Source organism: Pristiophorus japonicus, chromosome 12 (assembly GCF_044704955.1).
Source record: "Pristiophorus japonicus isolate sPriJap1 chromosome 12, sPriJap1.hap1, whole genome shotgun sequence".
Taxonomy (NCBI): Eukaryota; Metazoa; Chordata; class Chondrichthyes; family Pristiophoridae; genus Pristiophorus; species Pristiophorus japonicus.
Genome location: NC_091988.1, coordinates 99,937,804 through 99,955,422, shown reverse-complemented (window position 1 = coordinate 99,955,422; position 17,619 = coordinate 99,937,804). Strand labels below are relative to the sequence as shown.

The window sequence follows — 17,619 nt, the reverse complement described above, 5'->3', positions numbered from 1 at the left end:
CTCCAAGGTCCCTTTGTTCCTCTACACTTCTCAGTGTCCTACCATTTAATGTGTATTCCCTTGCCTTGTTAGCCCTCCCCAAATGCATTACCTCACACTTGTCTGGATTGAATTCCATTTGCCACTGTTCTGCCCACCTGACCAGTACATTGATATCTTCTTGCAGTCTACAGCTTTCTTCTTCATTATCAACCACATGGCCAATTTTTGTATCATCTGCAAACTTCTTAATCATGTCCCCTACATTCAAGTCTAAATCATTGATATATACCACAAAAAGCAAGGGACCTAGTACTGAGCCCTGCAGAACCCCACTGGAAACAGCCTTCCAGTCACAAAAAACCCTTCAACCATTACCCTTTGCTTCCTGTCTCTGAGACAATTTTGGATCCAACTTGCCACTTTGCCTTGGATCCCATGGGTTTTTACTTTCGTGACCAGACTGACATGTGGGACCTTATCAAAAGCCTTGCTAAATCCATATACATTACATCAAACACACTACCCTCATCGACCCTCCTTGTTACCTCCTCAAAAAATTCAATCAAGTTAGTCAGACACGACCTTCCCTTAACAAATCCATTCTGTCTGTCCTTGATTACTCCTTGTCTTTCTAAATGAAGATTTATCCTGTCCCTCAGAATTTTCTCCAATAATTTTCCCACCACCGAGGTTAGGCTGACTGGCCTGTAATTACTTGGTCTATCCCTTTCTTCCTTTTTAAACAAACTGTATATAACTGGAGGTTCATACTCGGAGATGCAGTACCTTTCATTACTAACTGGACGTCTACTCTAGCGAATGCAGTACCCTTTCATTGTAAGTAAATGGAGGCTTGTTCTTTAATGAATTCACAAATTTTTACAAGGCCTCCATTTCTGTTCCCGTCAATCACATTCACACATTCACTGGATCGATTCTGAACGGTATGTTCCTTCCAATATCAAACGCTCCAGAACATCTCATTATTAATGTTACTGAGCCTTACAGGAGGCTGAAGAGCTCGCGGTAATTTTCATCTCCTTTTCCATCGGACACCAGACTATCCAGTTTGTCGATGAGCTCCGCTTCCACCTGGAACAGAAAAATGGCAGCAAGTTAAACTCTGAGCAATATTTTCAGAAGTGTGAACTGATGTATGTGGTTGCTTCTCCCCATTATCGTGCACTAGAGAGAGATACAGAGAAGATTTACGAGGATGTTGCCTGGACTGGAGAACTTTAGCTATGAGGAAAGATTGGATAGGCTGGGTTTTCTTTGGAACAGAGGAGGCTGAGGAGAGACCTTAGTGAGGTGTATAAAATTATGAGGGGCCTGGATAGAGTGGATAGTAAGGACCTATTTTCTTAGTAGAGAGGTCAATAACCAGGGGGCATAGATTTAAAGTCATTCGGAAAAGGGTTAGAGGGAAGTGGAGGAGAATTTATTTACCCAGAGGGTGGTGAGAGTTTGGAACTCACTGCCTGAAAGGGTGGTAGAGGCAGGAACCCTCATTGCATTTAAAAAGTACTTGGTTATGCACTTGAAGCGCCAGGATATACAGGGCTACGGACCAAGAACTGGAAAGTGGGACTAAGCTGGAAAGCTCTTTTTTGGCCAACACAGACACGATGGGTCGAATGGCCTCCTTGTATGCTGTAAATTTCTATGAATCTATAATTGCTGTGGCCAACGAACCTGACCTGCAGGACTCTTATTTCTTAAGCTCCCAATGCCACCTGCTGTATGTGAACCGCACAGTGTTTTTATGTTGATGTTTAAAGGGGGGAGGGGGAGAAAGAGAAAGACAGAGAGTGAAAGCAGCACTTTTGAAGTGTAGACAAATGTAGCAAATGCAGCAGTCAATTTGCACACAGCAAGTCCCACAAATAGCAATGTGATAATGACCAGATAATCTGTTTTAGTGATGTTGGTTGAGGGATAAATATTGACCAGGACAACTGGGAGAACTCCCCTTCAAAATAGCACCATGGGATCTTTTATACCCATCTGAGAGAGCAAACAGTGCCTCAGTTTAACGTCTCAACCGAAATCGGCACCTCCAACAATACAGCACTCCATCAGTACTGTACTGGAGTGTCAGCCTAGATTTTGTGCTCAAGTCTCTGGAGTGGGTCATGAACCCACAACCTTCTGATTCAGAGGCAAGGGTTCTACCCACTGAGCCACAACAGAGGAGTGCTGAGGTGGAGACCTGCCATCTGCATTTTGCTTTGTGTCCATTGACTGTTTCCAGGACGTAGAAAACTTCCTGTTCTTAATGTCAGTGGAGGTGTGGAGTTGACCTCTTTTATATTGTTGGGTGTTGTCAGCAGCAGGAACACTGCCTGTGCAAGATAGGAATCACTGTAACAACAGAACTTAGGTCCTTAAACATCCTGGGAGCCTCACCATCATCCAGCTACTACAAAGCAAAACTGAGACTCTTGTTTGCTGTTAAACCCCAGTCAGTGAACTTTATCAGAAATGCCCTGCCTTAAGATCCCTTTAGGAAAGTCCAGCCAGTTTAGCTGGCATCAACTCCCTGAAGAGTCACTGCCATTGCTAATGAAACCCGAGGCCGATGGCTGCTCACTGTATCTACAGTGTGAATTGAAAGCCTCTGATGAATGAAACTGTACTTAAACACTGAACAACCCAACAAAGATAAACAGATTGTCAATGAGGTTGCTAAAGGTTGATATGCATTTTGTTTCTGACATCATCAAAAAGGCTGGAAATCTTTGAATACTGGTTCAAGGCACGTGAATGACAATGCCACACTCCGTGTCAGATGAATCCACTGGTACTCATAGCAGACCTCTCGACTACATCAGGGCCTTACATTTGCTCCTCCATGAACCACTGTGCCTCCATTCACAGATTGTCGGTGGGATTTACTGCTACCTCTGTCCTTTTCTTGCACTCCACCAAAAGACAGCAATAGAATTCTATTAGGAGGTAGGGTTAGGTTGGGTCCCTTTTAAAAGAGAACGATCAGCCCTATGGCATTTCTTCATTTTACAGTGGATACATACACATCCTCCACTCGACAACTGCCCACAGTAGCGTGGTTGAAATGACGAGCTCACTGAGTGTGGAATCACAGGCACAGATCACTGTCTCATTTCTCAGTGCTGCAGCTTTACCGAGAGTGGCCATTGAAGAAGGCTTTTATCATGTATTCAACTACCATTGTAACCCATATGTAAGCTGACCTAAGTTGCACACCTTAGAACACTGACCACAGGGGGCGAACTTGTGGGATACACTTCTAACCTGGACTTTCTGGTATAAAAGGGGAAGCTCCGCCCACCTTCAGTCTCTTGAGGTCTTGGCAATAAAGGTGACTGGTCAAGTATGGGCCTCGTGTGCATTTATACTGTAGAGTAAGGACATATTGTTGGCGACGAGAAATTGGGAGTTAAACCACGTGAGCATGGCCACTAGCAGCACAGTAGAGAGGTACTGTGTTGGTGATGATTGGGACGACTTTATTGAGAGACTACAGCAAAGTTTTGTCACTAAGGAATGGTTGAGACAGGATTCGGCCGACAAACGCAGGGCTCATCTCCTGACGGCTTGTGGATCCAGAACGTACTCCCTGATGAAGGACCTTCTAGCGCCAGAGAAGCCGGCGAACAAGACGTTCGAAGAGCTCAGTAAGTTGATCGGGAAACACCTTAAACCGGCGAGCAGCATGAACATGGCGAGACACCGGTTTTACACGCACCAGCGGCAAGAATGGCAAAGCGTTCCAGACTTCATGGCAGATCTCTGGCGACTGGCGAGACTATGTAAGTTCCCAGATGCATGCAGAGCGGAGATGCTGTGAGAGCATTTTATTGAGGGCATCGGGCACGCTGGGGTTTTCAGGAAACTGATTGAGACCAAAGACTTGACCTTGGAAGCGGCGGCTCTGATAGCCCAGACAATTATCTCAGGGGAGGAAGAGACCAGAATGATTTATGACAAAAATCTTGGCTCAAATGCGGCAAACGACCAGGGAGGCAACATTGTTAACGCGGCACACAGTTCGCTAGACAGACAAGGGCAATCGGACATGCAGTCAAACCCAAAGAGGCAATTCAACAGAGACAATGGCTAGCTGAACGGCGATTCATGCCATCGCCATGGACAATGCGGCCAGTAATTGGGCCATCAACACCTGTTAATGGTGCGCTTAAGGACAGTTACAGAGACAATCGACTGGTAATGGACCTTTTGTTTCCAACAATGGGGCCTCCAGCTCATGCTGGAGGTGTGGAGGCAAACACCCAGCCAGAGCTTGCAGGTATCAGCAATATACCTGCAGAAACTGCAACGTCAGCGGTCACTTGGCGCGTATGTGCAGGAAGCCTGCAGCCAGGTTGATGTACGAGGAGGATGGGCCCGATGTAAGCCCTACGTGGCCAAATGAATTCAGGGGGAAATCGCTGGAAGCTGAAGTTCAGCGAGTTCATGTGGAGCACATATACAGTTCATATACCAGGACGCCACCGATAATGATGAAAGTGCTCCTCAATGGCATCCCAGTATTAATGGAGCTAGACACGGGGGCCAGCCAGTCCCTGATGAGTATCAAACAGTTCTAAAGGTTGTGGGTGTCCAAGGCCAGGAGGCCAAAATTATTGCCGATTGATGCACATCTACGGACATATACAAAGGAGATCATTCCGGTGTGAGGCAGCGCCATGGTAGTCGTGACCCACAAAGATTCGGAGAACAGGTTGCCACTCTGGATTGTCCCAGGGGACGGTCCCGTACTACTGGGGAGAAGTTGGCTTGCTGTCATGAACTGGAAATGGGGCGATGTCAATGCAATTTCTTCTGTGGAGCGAATATCATGCTCACAGGTCCTGGACAAATTTGACTCATTTTTTCAACCCGGCATCGGCACTTTCCTGGGCACCAAGGTAGTGATTCACATAAACCGGGGCGCCAGGCCAGTACACCACAAGGCCAGATCGGTGCCGTACGTGATGCGGGAAAAGATAGAATGCGAATTGGACCGCCTGCTGAGGGTAGGTATCATCTCGCCAGTCAAATTCAGTGACTGGTGCTCAAGGCGGATGGGTCGGTCAGGATATGTGGCGATTACAAGGCCACCATCAATCGGATGTCACTCCAAGACCAGTACCCGCTACCGAGAGCGGAGGACCTCTTTGCGACGCTATTCGGTGGCAAACTTTTTTCAAAATTGGATATGACCTCAGCTTACATGACCCAGGAGCTGGCGATTGAGTCGAAGAAGCTGACCACCATCATGACACATAAGGGATTGTTTGAGTACAACAGATGTCCGTTCGGGATTCGTTCGGCTGCGCGATCTTTCAGCGAAATATGGAAAGCCTCCTCAAGTCGATTCCAAGGATGGTGGTTTTCCAAGACGACATCCTCATCACGGGTCGCGATACTGAAGAACACCTCCACAACCTGGAGGAGGTGCTACGCAGACTGGACCAGGTAGGCCTGCGACTGAAAAAGGTGAAGTGCGTCTTCTTAGTTCCAGAGGTAGAATTCCTGGGGAGGAGGGTAGCAGCAGACGGGATCAGACCTACTGCGTCCAAAACGGAAGCGATCCAGAGAGCACCCAGACCCCGTAACACGACGGAGCTGCATTCGTTCTTGGGGCTCCTGAACTATTTTGGCAACTTGCTTCCCAAATTGAGCATGCTGTTCGAGCCGCTACACATGCTCCTACGCAAAGGTCGCAATTGGGTCTGGGAGGACAGCCAGGAAAGGGCTTTTGATAGAGCACTCAATTTGTTATGCTCCAACAATCTGTTAACGTATATGACCCGTGTAAGAAACTAGTTTTAACGTGCGATGCGTCGTCCTTTGGGATCGGGTGTGTGTTGCAGCATGTGAATGCCAATGGTTAGTTACAGCCGATAGCTTATGCCTCCAGAAGTCTGTCCCAAGCAGAAAGGGGCTACGGGATGGTAGAAAAGGAAGCGCTAGCATGTGTATATGCAGTAAAAAAAAATGCCCCAGTACCTGTTTGGCAGGAAATCTGAGCTGGAGACAGATCACAAACCCCTAACATCCCTTTTGGCAGACAACAAGGTCATATATGCGAATGCATCGGCGCACATACAGAGGTGGGCATTTACATTAGCCGCCTATGACTACACAATTCGGCACAGACCGGGCACTGAAAACTGTGCCGATGCACTCAGCAGGCTCCCACTAGCCACCACTGAAGGGGAAACTGAGCATGATGCTGAGATGGTCATGGCTATTGAAGCTTTCGAAAGCGAAGGCTCACCTGTGACAGCCCGTCAGATTAAAGTCTGGACAAATAAAGACCCACTACTGTCTTTAGTTAAGAAATGTGTCCTGAATGGGGACTGGGCAGCCACGTACGGGGCATGCCCTGAGGAGTTTAAACCGTTTAATAGGCGCAAGGATGAACTCTCGATTTCATCCTACTGTGGGAAAACCGAGTAGTCATGCCCCAGAAGGCCAGAGAGGTGTTTATCAGAGAACTTCACAATGAGCACCCGGGCATTGTCATGATGAAGGCAATTGCCAGGTCACACGTTTGGTGGCCAGATGCAGACCTGGAACTTTGTGTTCGCAGGTGTAACACCAAGCCATGGTCATGCATCCATGTGGACTACGTAGGTCCTTTCATGGGAAAAATGTTTTTGGTTGGAGTAGACGCCTACTCCAAATGGATCGAGTGTGCCATTTTAAATTCAAGCACATCCTCTGCTACGGTACAAAGTCTATGGGCAATGTTCGCCGCCCATGATCTACCGGACTTCTTGGTCAGTGACAATTGGTCACAAGCACTGAATTCCAGGACTTAATGGCAGGCAATGGAATCAACCATGTCAGAACGGCACTGTTCAAGCCGGCCTCAAATGGACAGGCAGAACGAGCAGTGCAGATAATCAAACAGGGGCTGCTCAGAATCCAAGGGGGTTCACTACAAAGCCGCTTATCACGCCTCCTGTTGGCCAATAGATCCCGACCACACTCGCTCACAGGGGTTCCACCTGCAGAGCTGCTAATGAAAAGGATGCTCAAAACCAGGTTATCCCTTATATACCCTGCTATGAAAGAAATTGTTGAGAGCAGGCGTCAGTCACAATGTGACTACCATGACAGGAATGCGAGGGTGTGATGTATTGATGTCAATGACCCTGTTTTTGTCCTTAATTACGCTGTAGGGCCCAAATGGCTTGCAGGCACTGTAATTGCCAAAGAGGGGAATAGGGTTCTGGTAGTTAAACTTACCAATGGACAAATCTGCCGCAAACACGTGGATCAAACTAAAAGGGGGTTCAGCAACCCCATAGAAGAAGCAGAGGAAGAACACGACGTAGAGTTTACTCCACCACAGGTGACTGAACACCGGAACCAAGTGGAGGAGAGCCCAGTCACTGTGGGCAGTCCGGACAGGCCTGAGGCACCGCAAACAGCAGACACTTAGGCCACCGCCCAACAACCGGAGCCCCAACTCAGGCGCTCTACAAGGGAGCGTAAACCACAGAGACTTAACCTGTGATCCCAATAAGACTTTGAGGGGGGAGGTGATGTCATGTATTCAACTCTCATTGTAACCCATGTATAAGCTGATCTAAGTTGTACACCTTGAGAACAATGCCCACAGGGGGCGAACTTTTGGGAGACACTCCTCACCTGAACTTTCTGGTAAAAAAGGGGAAGCTCCACCCACCTTCAGTCATGGATAGAGAATTGGCTGGATAACAGAAAGCAGAGAGTCGGGATAAATGGGTCCTTTTCGGGTTGGAAATCGGTGGTTAGTGGTGTGCCACAGGGATCGGTGCTGGGACCACAACTGTTTACAATATACATAGATGACCTGGAAGAGGGGACAGAGTGTAGTGCAACAAAATTTGACACAAAGATTAGTGGGAAAGCGGGTTGTGTAGAGGACACAGAGAGGCTGCAAAGAGATTTAGATAGATTAAGCGAATGGGCTAAGGTTTGGCAGATGGAATACAATGTCGGAAAATGTGAGGTCATCCACCTTGGAAAAAAAAACAGTAAAAGGGAATATTATTTGAATGGGGAGAAATTACAACATGCTGCGGTGCAGAGGGACCTGGGGGTCCTTGTGCATGAATCCCAAAAAGTTAGTTTGCAGGTGCAGCAGGTAATCAGGAAGGCGAATGGAATGTTGGCCTTCATTGCGAGAGGGATGGAGTACAAAAGCAGGGAGGTCCTGCTGCAACTGTACAGGGTATTGGTGAGGCTGCACCTGGAGTACTGCGTGCAGTTTTGGTCACCTTACTCAAGGAAGGATATACTAGCTTTGGAGGGGGTACAGAGACGATTCACTAGGCTGATTCCGGAGATGAGGGGGTTACCTTATGATGATAGATTGAGTAGACTGGGTCTTTACTCGTTGGGAGTTCAGAAGGATGAGGGATGATCTTATAGAAACATTTAAAATAATGAAAGGGATAGACAAGATAGAAGCAGAGAGGTTGTTTCCACTGATCGGGGAGACTAGAACTAGGGGGCACAGCCTCAAAATACGGGGGAGCCAATTTAAAACCGAGATGGGAAGGAATTTCTTCTCCCAGAGGGTTGTGAATCTGTGGAATTCTCTGTCCAGGGAAGCAGTTGAGGCTAGCTCATTGAATGTATTCAAGTCACAGATAGATAGATTTTTAACCAATAAGGGAATTAAGGGTTATGGGGAGCGGGCGGGTAAGTGGAGCTGAGTCCACGGCCAGATCAGCCATGATCTCGTTGAGTGGCGGAGCAGGCTCGAGGGGTAGATGGCCTACTCCTGTTCCTAATTCTTATGTTCTTATGTCTCTTGAGGTCTTGGCAATAAAGGTGACTGGTCACAGAGTGACCTTCTCTCAAGTATGGGCCTCGTGTGCATTTATACTGTATCGTAAGGACATATTAGCTTTAATAACTGTTAAAAAACAAGGTGTGTGTAAAAGCAACAGGTATAAAAGCTCCATCAATATCTAGTCACATAAACAAATATAGTAACACCATTTCACATGCAATGTACCCCTTTTATAGAGTTCTGTGATATTCCATCATGCTTCACAGATGGAAGTTTAGAAGTCTCAATGTCAGTAGAATGCAGATGTCAGTGAATGCACGGTTTTGTTGGCTGCACTCACTAATGAAACTGATTTCCAATGTGCTGATGGCAGTGTAGGGTGTTCAGCATCCAGTCCCTCCACTGCCGTCTCACGAACGAGATGAAACATAGGGCCAGCTGGGTGCTGAAACAACTGTAAACTGAGCTCGAAAGGGCGCCAGTGCCTTCTGTTGTGTGTGCTGTTTAAGTTAAGGTTGGAAAAGTTTGAGCTGTTTTACTGGAAATAAATCCATGTTTTCTCTTTGGCATTTGGGCCTTCGCTCCAAGTTATTGAATAATTCAGAACCATTTTAATAAACAACAGTTAACCGGGATGAGACGAGTAAAAGTTATGCTTGCCCAGAGATTTGGTGCCCTATAACATGACAGAAATGAACCCTTTACAGTAAAGGTGCTTGAAAACATCCTCTTTGTTAAAATACCATTTAAAAAAAACATAGATTGTAAATATTTTATTAATTAAGATGAGGGATTATCAAACTTGGAGATGTGAACATTTCAATTTTGGGTATCTAATTCCAGCATCAAGCACTCCCAGCTCAAGTACAGCACAAGTTAGATGCTGAGTACAGGTACTCCTATAAGGCAACCTTAGAAGACCAACCATCTTTTCATCTCCTACACCAGCTGTTTTGTGGCCTCTGAGTCAGATTGCATATTGGTTTGTGCTGTGGGCACACGCCCAGCAACAACTTGGATTTATAAAGCGCCTTTCATGTGAAAATACATCTCAAGATGTTCAACAGAGATACACTATTAGCTCTGTCAAGCCCACGTGGTGGCTGATGTGCAACGGTAACCACATGTTAAAAAATCCATGCACAGGCATCTTCCACCCCCTCAACTGCTGTTCAGGACTGGAACATCGGGTCCTTCATTGAAACATCTGTGAATTCTTGTGGAAGCAAGTCATCCTCGTTCGAGGGACCGCCTATGATGATGATGACTATTAGGAATTGGATTGTGATTATCCAAACTCATTTCATACAAGACCCTGAAAGCCAACAGAGAAGACTTTCATTGTGCCAGTCTGGGCTGGATCTGAACGCAAGTTCCAGAGGACAAAGGCCAGTGGCTATCAAACCACCTCAAAATACTGCTAATGAGTGGAGCCTTCTGTCGCCACTGCCATTCTTCAGCTCTCTGCCCTGTATTTTCTGCTGCTCTGCACTCTGCAATAGAACTTCCATTTTTTAATTGAGATCTTTACAAAATCTTTAAAAGGAGGACATCTTCTAAAACTCCGGATTGAAATCTGGGTCCCAGAACTGAGCAGACCAGTTAACGAAGAGCCTATCTTTCCCCACACCACTCAAACCCAGCTCTTAGAATTGAAGTGATTAGTTAAACAGTCCATCCTCCCTCCACCCGCTCATACTCACTCAGCCTACCTGCTTGAAGTTGCCGTTCTTTCGCTGCTCCCAGTCCATCATGTCGTGGAAGATTGGGATCATTACGTTCCGTACCTCAATCTGTGGCACCAGTGTGACTCCCAGGAATGGCCCAATCATTCCTGGGATAAAATGAATCTTATTTTCACCTTAAAAAAAAAATACAAAGTTGTCAGTGGTAGTGCAAGAAAGAGGATAGAACCTCATGGTGCATTGTAATTCACATACACAACAAATCTATATGCAACTGGGGGGTGGAAGGCATAATTTCTTGTGCGGGGATATTTAAAATCAATTCAAGTAATTCAAGCTGATGGACTCTGAAAGGTGGGAGATTATTCTGCCCGGGCATAAGTGACCAAAATGGATACTGAATATCTTATACTGGGCCCTGCTGCAGTGCTCTACCTCTCTTTACTTCAGTCTGGATATGCCATATTGGGCCGTGTAACATTCAAATGTCTTGTTTTAATCAGGATTAATATACAGTAGAAGCAGCTGTGACTTGGAAGACTTCAAATTGGGCAAAACTATTTGATCGGCCAATTCAAAAAAAATCCGACAGTCTCCACCGCCCTCCCGAACTGCACCCTTTCAACAACGTGCTGCAAGGTGAGGGGTATATGAGGCTCCTCCTGTGCTGTGTCGCACACCTGACCATTTCAATCTGCATATCCCACATGGTATTCAATAAAGACCACACTGACATTTTACACAGCAATTTAGCATCTGTTTCCAAACAGATTCCTGGAATTACATACAGTTTACAGCACCGAAACAGGCCATTCGGCCCAGCTGGTCCATGCTGGTGTTCATGCTCCACGCGAGCCTCTTCCCACCCCTCTTCATCTAACCTGTAACGAGATCATGTACAGCGCCCTCTAGCTAGGAGGTATCGATATAATGTATAGCACGCTCTAACTCGGAGGTATAGGGAGCTGTATCGAGAGAGAGGGTCTGTGAAGGAACGCCATTTTAAAGGTCCATATGGCTGTCTGAGAGCTCCCAATTAAATAGAGTTAAGTTGAACTAAGAGTGTTCAAGAGACTATAAAATACATGGTGTCCGAAGCAGAGACTTCCGATCTTTCGTCGAACGCATCTACGACAGAAATATTGGAATTGTAGGACTTTTTCGAGCCCATCGAAATCGAAGTTAAGCAGTGCAGAGCGTGCTTCCTACACATCACGCGTGGCTCCGTGTAGGGTGATAAATCGTCATAAGCTTGTAAAATAATCTGGAGGCATTAGTAAAGTAATCTTAAAGTGGCAAAAGCTATTGTAGAACCTCAATTGAAAAAGTATTTCTACAAATACATGGCCACGATATTTTACTATTAGACTTATTCTAGTCCTCTGGGTATTTGAATTGTATACATGTATGTTACAAACTCAAAGTCCTAAACTGTAGTGAGCTATCATGACCACCATGGTGCCAACTCCCGCGCACATTCCTCGATGAAGAGAGTTATGATTCTGATTTTGAAGTCATGCCTATAAAGATGCTGGGTAAAGTTGATCGCACAAAGACAAAGTTGACAGAAAGTATCCTAACAAGCTTATGGCTACCTTCTCCATTAAAGGTCAAATGGTAAAAATACATGCAATGTGCTACCTCTTAGATATTTACCAAAAGGCTGAGATAAAAGAATCCAAGACAATACTGTCACTATATGATAACCATGCAACCATTCCAGTGGTAGGGACTTGTAATGTGCCACTGGAAAATAGAAAGAACAAGCAAAAGTACATTGTGCCCTTTGTGATCATTGAGGGCCAAAGTGCACCACTCATTGGCTCACGCACTGCTCAACAGCTATAACTGATAAAAGTGCTGCATCAGAATACCACGGCGGTAAATGAACCACGTGAAGCGCAAACTATGAACAAGGCAAACGTCTTGCTAGCATCAAAAAACAATGGCAACAATGTTCAAGGGACAGATGTGTTTAAGGGACTTGGACACATGTCAGGGACAGTTCACCTTGAACTTACTGAATCAGCGACACCAGCTGTAATGCCATCCAGACGGGTTCCAATAGTGATCAAACAAACGCTAAAAGAGGAACTCGATCGTTTGGAAAATCAACAAATCATCACGAAAGTTGTTAAACCGACAGACTGGGTATCTAGTCTAGTGACTGTACAAAAAACAAATGGAAAGATATGAATATGTATCGACCCTCAACATCTGAACAATGCCGTGAAACGTGGACACTATCCACTTCCTATGATCGATGACATCTTGCCACAGATGTCAAATGTAAAGGGCTTCACGATAGCAGACTGCAAGGAGGGTTTCTTGTAATTTGAATTAGACACAGAGTCCTCCTACCTCACGACCTTCCAGACTCCATGGGGATGATATCGATATAATAGAATGCCATTTGGCATCAGTCCTGCCCCGGAAATCTTCCAGCAGAATCTAGACCAGAACCTTGAGGGTTTCAATGGAGTCTACAAGATTGCAGATGATATCTTGGTCACTGGACGCGGTGAGACACTTAAAGAGGCCAATCACGATCATGACGCAAACTTACGCAAATTCATGGAGAGATGCAGAGAGCGAAACATCAAACTAAACTTCGATAAGTTCGAATACAAGAGCTCCCAAGTGAAATACATGGAACACATACTGTCTAGTGATGGTCTCATAGCCGACCCAAGCAAAGTGGTCGCAATTAACAAAATGCAGAAACCACAGGATGTTACAGGTGTACAATGATTTGTCGGCATGACAAAGTATCTCGCAAAATTTTTGCCAGATCTTTCAGACCTCAGTGAGCCTCTGCGACGGCTTACTCTTAAAGATACGGTCTGGAAATGGACTGAAGAACAAGACAAAGCGTTTGAAGCTATCAAACAATGCGTGACAGATTCCCTGGTGCTCAGGTGCTTTGACCCCAAACTTGCAACCAAAGGTCAAGGAGATGCTTTGCGCAAAGGTCTTGGGTTCGTCCTTCTGCAACAGGGACAACCAATCGCATGTGCGTGCCGAGCGCTCACTCCAGCAGAAACGCGATACTCTCAAATCGAAAAGAAGCTGCTTGCTCAAGTCTTTGGAATGGAACGAAATCATCAATATGTATATGGTCGCAAGATCACGCTATAGACAGACCATAAGCCTTTGGTTGCTATATGACGCAAGCCTTTATCTGCAGCACCCAAGTGACTACAATGTCTGCTCATTCGGCTCAATCAATATGACGTCGAAATAAAGTATCAACCAGGAAAAGAAATGTACGTAGCAGACACCCCCTCACCGACAGAAATTGCAGTGGAATGCATCCACATGGTGGACTTTCTCCCACTCTCCAAACAAAGACTGACTACCATACAAAGCACAACTGCAAGTGACTCCACACTACAACTGGTCATACAACAAATCACAACGGGATGGCCAGAAACAACACATGAATGCCCGCCTGAAATGCATGCATAATTCAAAGTTCGTGATGAACTCACAACACAGGATGGCATAGTCTTCAAAGGCTAGCGCTGTCTCATACTAAAATCCCTGAGATCTGACATTCATCAGCGACTTCATGCTGCTCACACTGGCATTGAGAGCACTCTTCAACGTGCCAGAGAATCCGTTTACTGGCCAGGACTGAACAGTGACATAAAAGACTATGTTTCAAAGTGTGAAACATGTAACACCTATCAATCAAGCCAACCAAAAGAACCACTGATAAGTCACAATCTCCCTCTGAGACTGTGGGAAAAGATTGGTTGTGACATATTCACACTCGAGATAGACAATCTGCATGGAAAGAAAGATACCACTGCCATCATCAAACGCCTCAAGAAACATTTCTCTAACCACGGTATTCCAGACAAGGTTCAATCCGACAATGGACTGCCCTTCAACTCACAACAGTTCACAAACTTTGCCACAAAATATGGATTTGATCATGCAACAAGCTCACCAGAATATCCACAAAGCAACGGAAAGGTTGAGAACACGGTTAAGCTCGCAAAGTGGTTAATCAAGAAGACAAAGAAAGACTGTGGTGACTTCTACATGAACCTTCTCATCTGGTGAAACACACCAACTGAAGGTCTTAATAGTTCACCAGCACAATGCTTACTCGGTCACCGCACAAAGACAAACATCCTAATCGCAAATCAACTACTCAAACAAAGAATCATACATGACATCATCGACAACAAAGAAAAGAACCATGCCAAACAAGCACACTACTACAACAGAGCTGCTACAGCACTTCCTACACTGCAGGAAGGAGAAACAGTGAGACTCAAACAAAAGCGAGAAAGCAGAGTGGCAAAAAGCTCAGGTTCAGAAACAAGTCGGCATTCGATCATATCAAGTCATTACAGAAGATGGCCGTGAGTATCGCAGAAATAGGAAACATCTGAGAGAACGCTGAGACATTCACCGAAACTCCAGCGATCTCAGTGACACCCACAGACGATCCACTGACTACACAGCCAACTAACACGTGAAACAGCACTTCAACGACAACATGTGAAAACAGGGATAAGTTGCCTGATATTTCCCCTCAGAGCACTGATAAAGGGACTAAAGTGACCAGTGCACAGAACACCACTGAAACAACCAGTGTGAGGCGAAGCAACAGAATCCACATAACACCAAAGCTGGAGCACGATGTACAGAAATAAGAAATCATGGACACTGGGATAAAGAATTAATAAGACAAGAGTTTTGTAGTTGTTTGTTAAACTTGTAGTTGTTTAATACATATATTCATAAGAGGTTAACTACCTTTTTATATTGAAGCTAACTTTAATTCATTTTTGTTTCTTATGAAAGGAAAGGTGTAATGTGATAATGTATAGTGCCCTCTAGCTAGAAGGTATAGGGAGTTGCATTGAGAGAGAGTTGGTGAAGGAACGCCATCTTAAGCTCCACATGGCTGTCTGAGATCATCCCAAATAAATAGAGTTAAGTTGAACTAAGAGTGTTCAAGAGACTATAAAATACATAACCCTACCAGCATAACCTTCTATTCCTTTCTCCCTCATTTGTTTATCTAGCTTCCCCTTAAATGCATCTATGTGTTTTGACTCTGTGGTAGCAAGTTCCACATTCTAATCACTCTCTGGAACAGAAGGTCCTCTGAATTCCCTATTGGATTTATTGGTGACCATCTTCTATTTATGGCCTCGAGTTTTAGATTTAAATTAATTCAACATTTTTAGAAACAGATTTGACAAAATAGCTTAAAAATAAACATCAAAAACACTTGATTCTTTCAGTATTTATTGAAATGAAAATACTGTGCAACAAAAGGTTCAAATGTGAGCAGTTATGTTGAAGGGTAAGTTAAAGGAGAGTTAAAGGGCTAGACTTTCGGCATATATCCGCCCATTTACCGCCCATATAACTGCCAAGATTCAGTTCACCATTATTTGATTATAAATGGAAACTAATGCCCAATTATCACCGGCGGAATTTCGGCATACAATTACCGCCGGTAATGAGCTGAACCACCCGCCCATATTTTTTTAATAAAATCTGACGTCATCAGTCATGCACCGCCCAGAAGACTGTTTATAATGGAAACGAACGCCCAAATACCGCCCAGATTATCGCCGAGCGCTACTTTCGGCATCTTGCCCATATACCACCCAAATGATTGCTCGCCCAAAAAGATGCTCAAGAAAAGCTGCACTCACCTGACCATAACCCAGCGGTATGGACGCCATTTTGTAAATTGGAGGACTTTTAATAAAAGGCTGCTTCAAGTTGATGGTAGCAGTATAGTAATTCATGAGTGGTTTTAAAATCTTGACAATCATCTAATCACATTGTGGTGAATTTTGAGTTTATATTGTGTTTGTAGCAGACAATTTAATAATTTTGAAGACATATTAGAGCACTTATAGTAATGGGGCCTGTAATTTCTTAGCCAGTATTGATGGCTACTCACATGCTGCAGGATAGAGATGGGAGACGGTTCATTGAAGAGCATTATGTGCCCAATCAAAGAGGTGGCAGACTGCTGAGGAGGAGGAGATGTTACACTCAATGCATTTACAGGGATAAGTGATCATACCTGGTCTTGTCTGATAACAAGTGCATTAAGAGGCTGCGCTTCCGAAAGGAGATCATCAGTGAACTATGCCAGCTAATTAAGGGAGATCTGCAGTCTACCAGCACCATCAGGACCGCACTGCCCGTTGAGGTTAAGGTTACTGTGGCACTTTCTGCCTCAGCTGGTGACATTTGCAGCATCTCTCAGCACGCCACACATTTCTGCATTCGACAGGTGACTGAAGCCCTTTACGCATGTAGGATGGATTTTATAAACTTCCCTATGACTAGGGAAGCACAAAATGAGAGGGCTTTGGGGGTTCTCGAGAATAGCAAACTTCCCCAAGGTGTAGGGTGCAATAAACTAGACACACATTGCCTTGCAAGCACCTTTAGAGGTTGCAGAGGTTTACCATAACCGAAAGGGATTTCACTCCCTGAATGTGCAGCTTGTTGTTGACCACAAGCAAATAATCATGGCAGTAAATGCAAACTTTCCAGGTAGCATTCATAATGCACACCGTCTCTAACCTGTTTAAGAATCAGCCACAAGGTCACGGTTGGATGCTGGGGGATAAAGGATATGGCCTTGCCAGCTGGCTCATGACCCCTCTGTGAAAGAGTCAGACTAAAGCCGAGAAGCGCTACAATGAAAGCCATATAGCCACATGCAACATCGTCGAAAAGACAATTGGAGTGCTTAAGCAGCGCTTCAGATGCCTGGATCACTCAGGAGGCAACCTACAATACCACCCTGAGTAGGTCGCTGAGTTCATTGTGGTGTGCTGCATGTTGCATAACTTAGCTATCAGGTGGGGACAAGACTTGCCAGATGGGACCGCCGGTCCACCTTAAGAGAGAGGGGAGGTGGAAGAGGAGCAGGAGGAGGAGGAGGAGGATGAGGACCTCGGAGAGGACAATAAGCCTGGCATTGAACCCATGGCCCCACCCCACCCTACACTGCAAGAAAAGCCTCTAGGTAGCTACGCAGCTGCAAGACTGTTGCATCAGCAGCTGATAAATGACCGTTTTGCGTGAAGTTACGTTGGTGACAGTTATCCTTGCCTCGTCTGGCCTTGCCATTGTTTGCAACCCTTCTATTGATGTTTAACCTTTCTGTTATTA

The 17,619-nt window shown here is 45.2% G+C and overlaps 1 protein-coding gene across 11 annotated transcripts in view; it reads right to left on the bottom strand.

Annotated features, from left to right (window-relative positions):
- Positions 1-17,619, bottom strand: part of dock3 (dedicator of cytokinesis 3) — a 1,878,236-nt gene that overhangs the window by 441,266 nt on the left and 1,419,351 nt on the right. For all 11 annotated transcript variants that reach the window (XM_070895785.1, XM_070895788.1, XM_070895786.1 and 8 more), the window contains 2 exons: positions 10,477-10,625; positions 989-1,074 (listed from right to left, as the gene is read on the bottom strand). In XM_070895785.1, the coding sequence (XP_070751886.1) occupies positions 989-1,074; positions 10,477-10,625 (235 nt within the window). The remainder of the gene's footprint in view (positions 1-988; positions 1,075-10,476; positions 10,626-17,619) is intronic.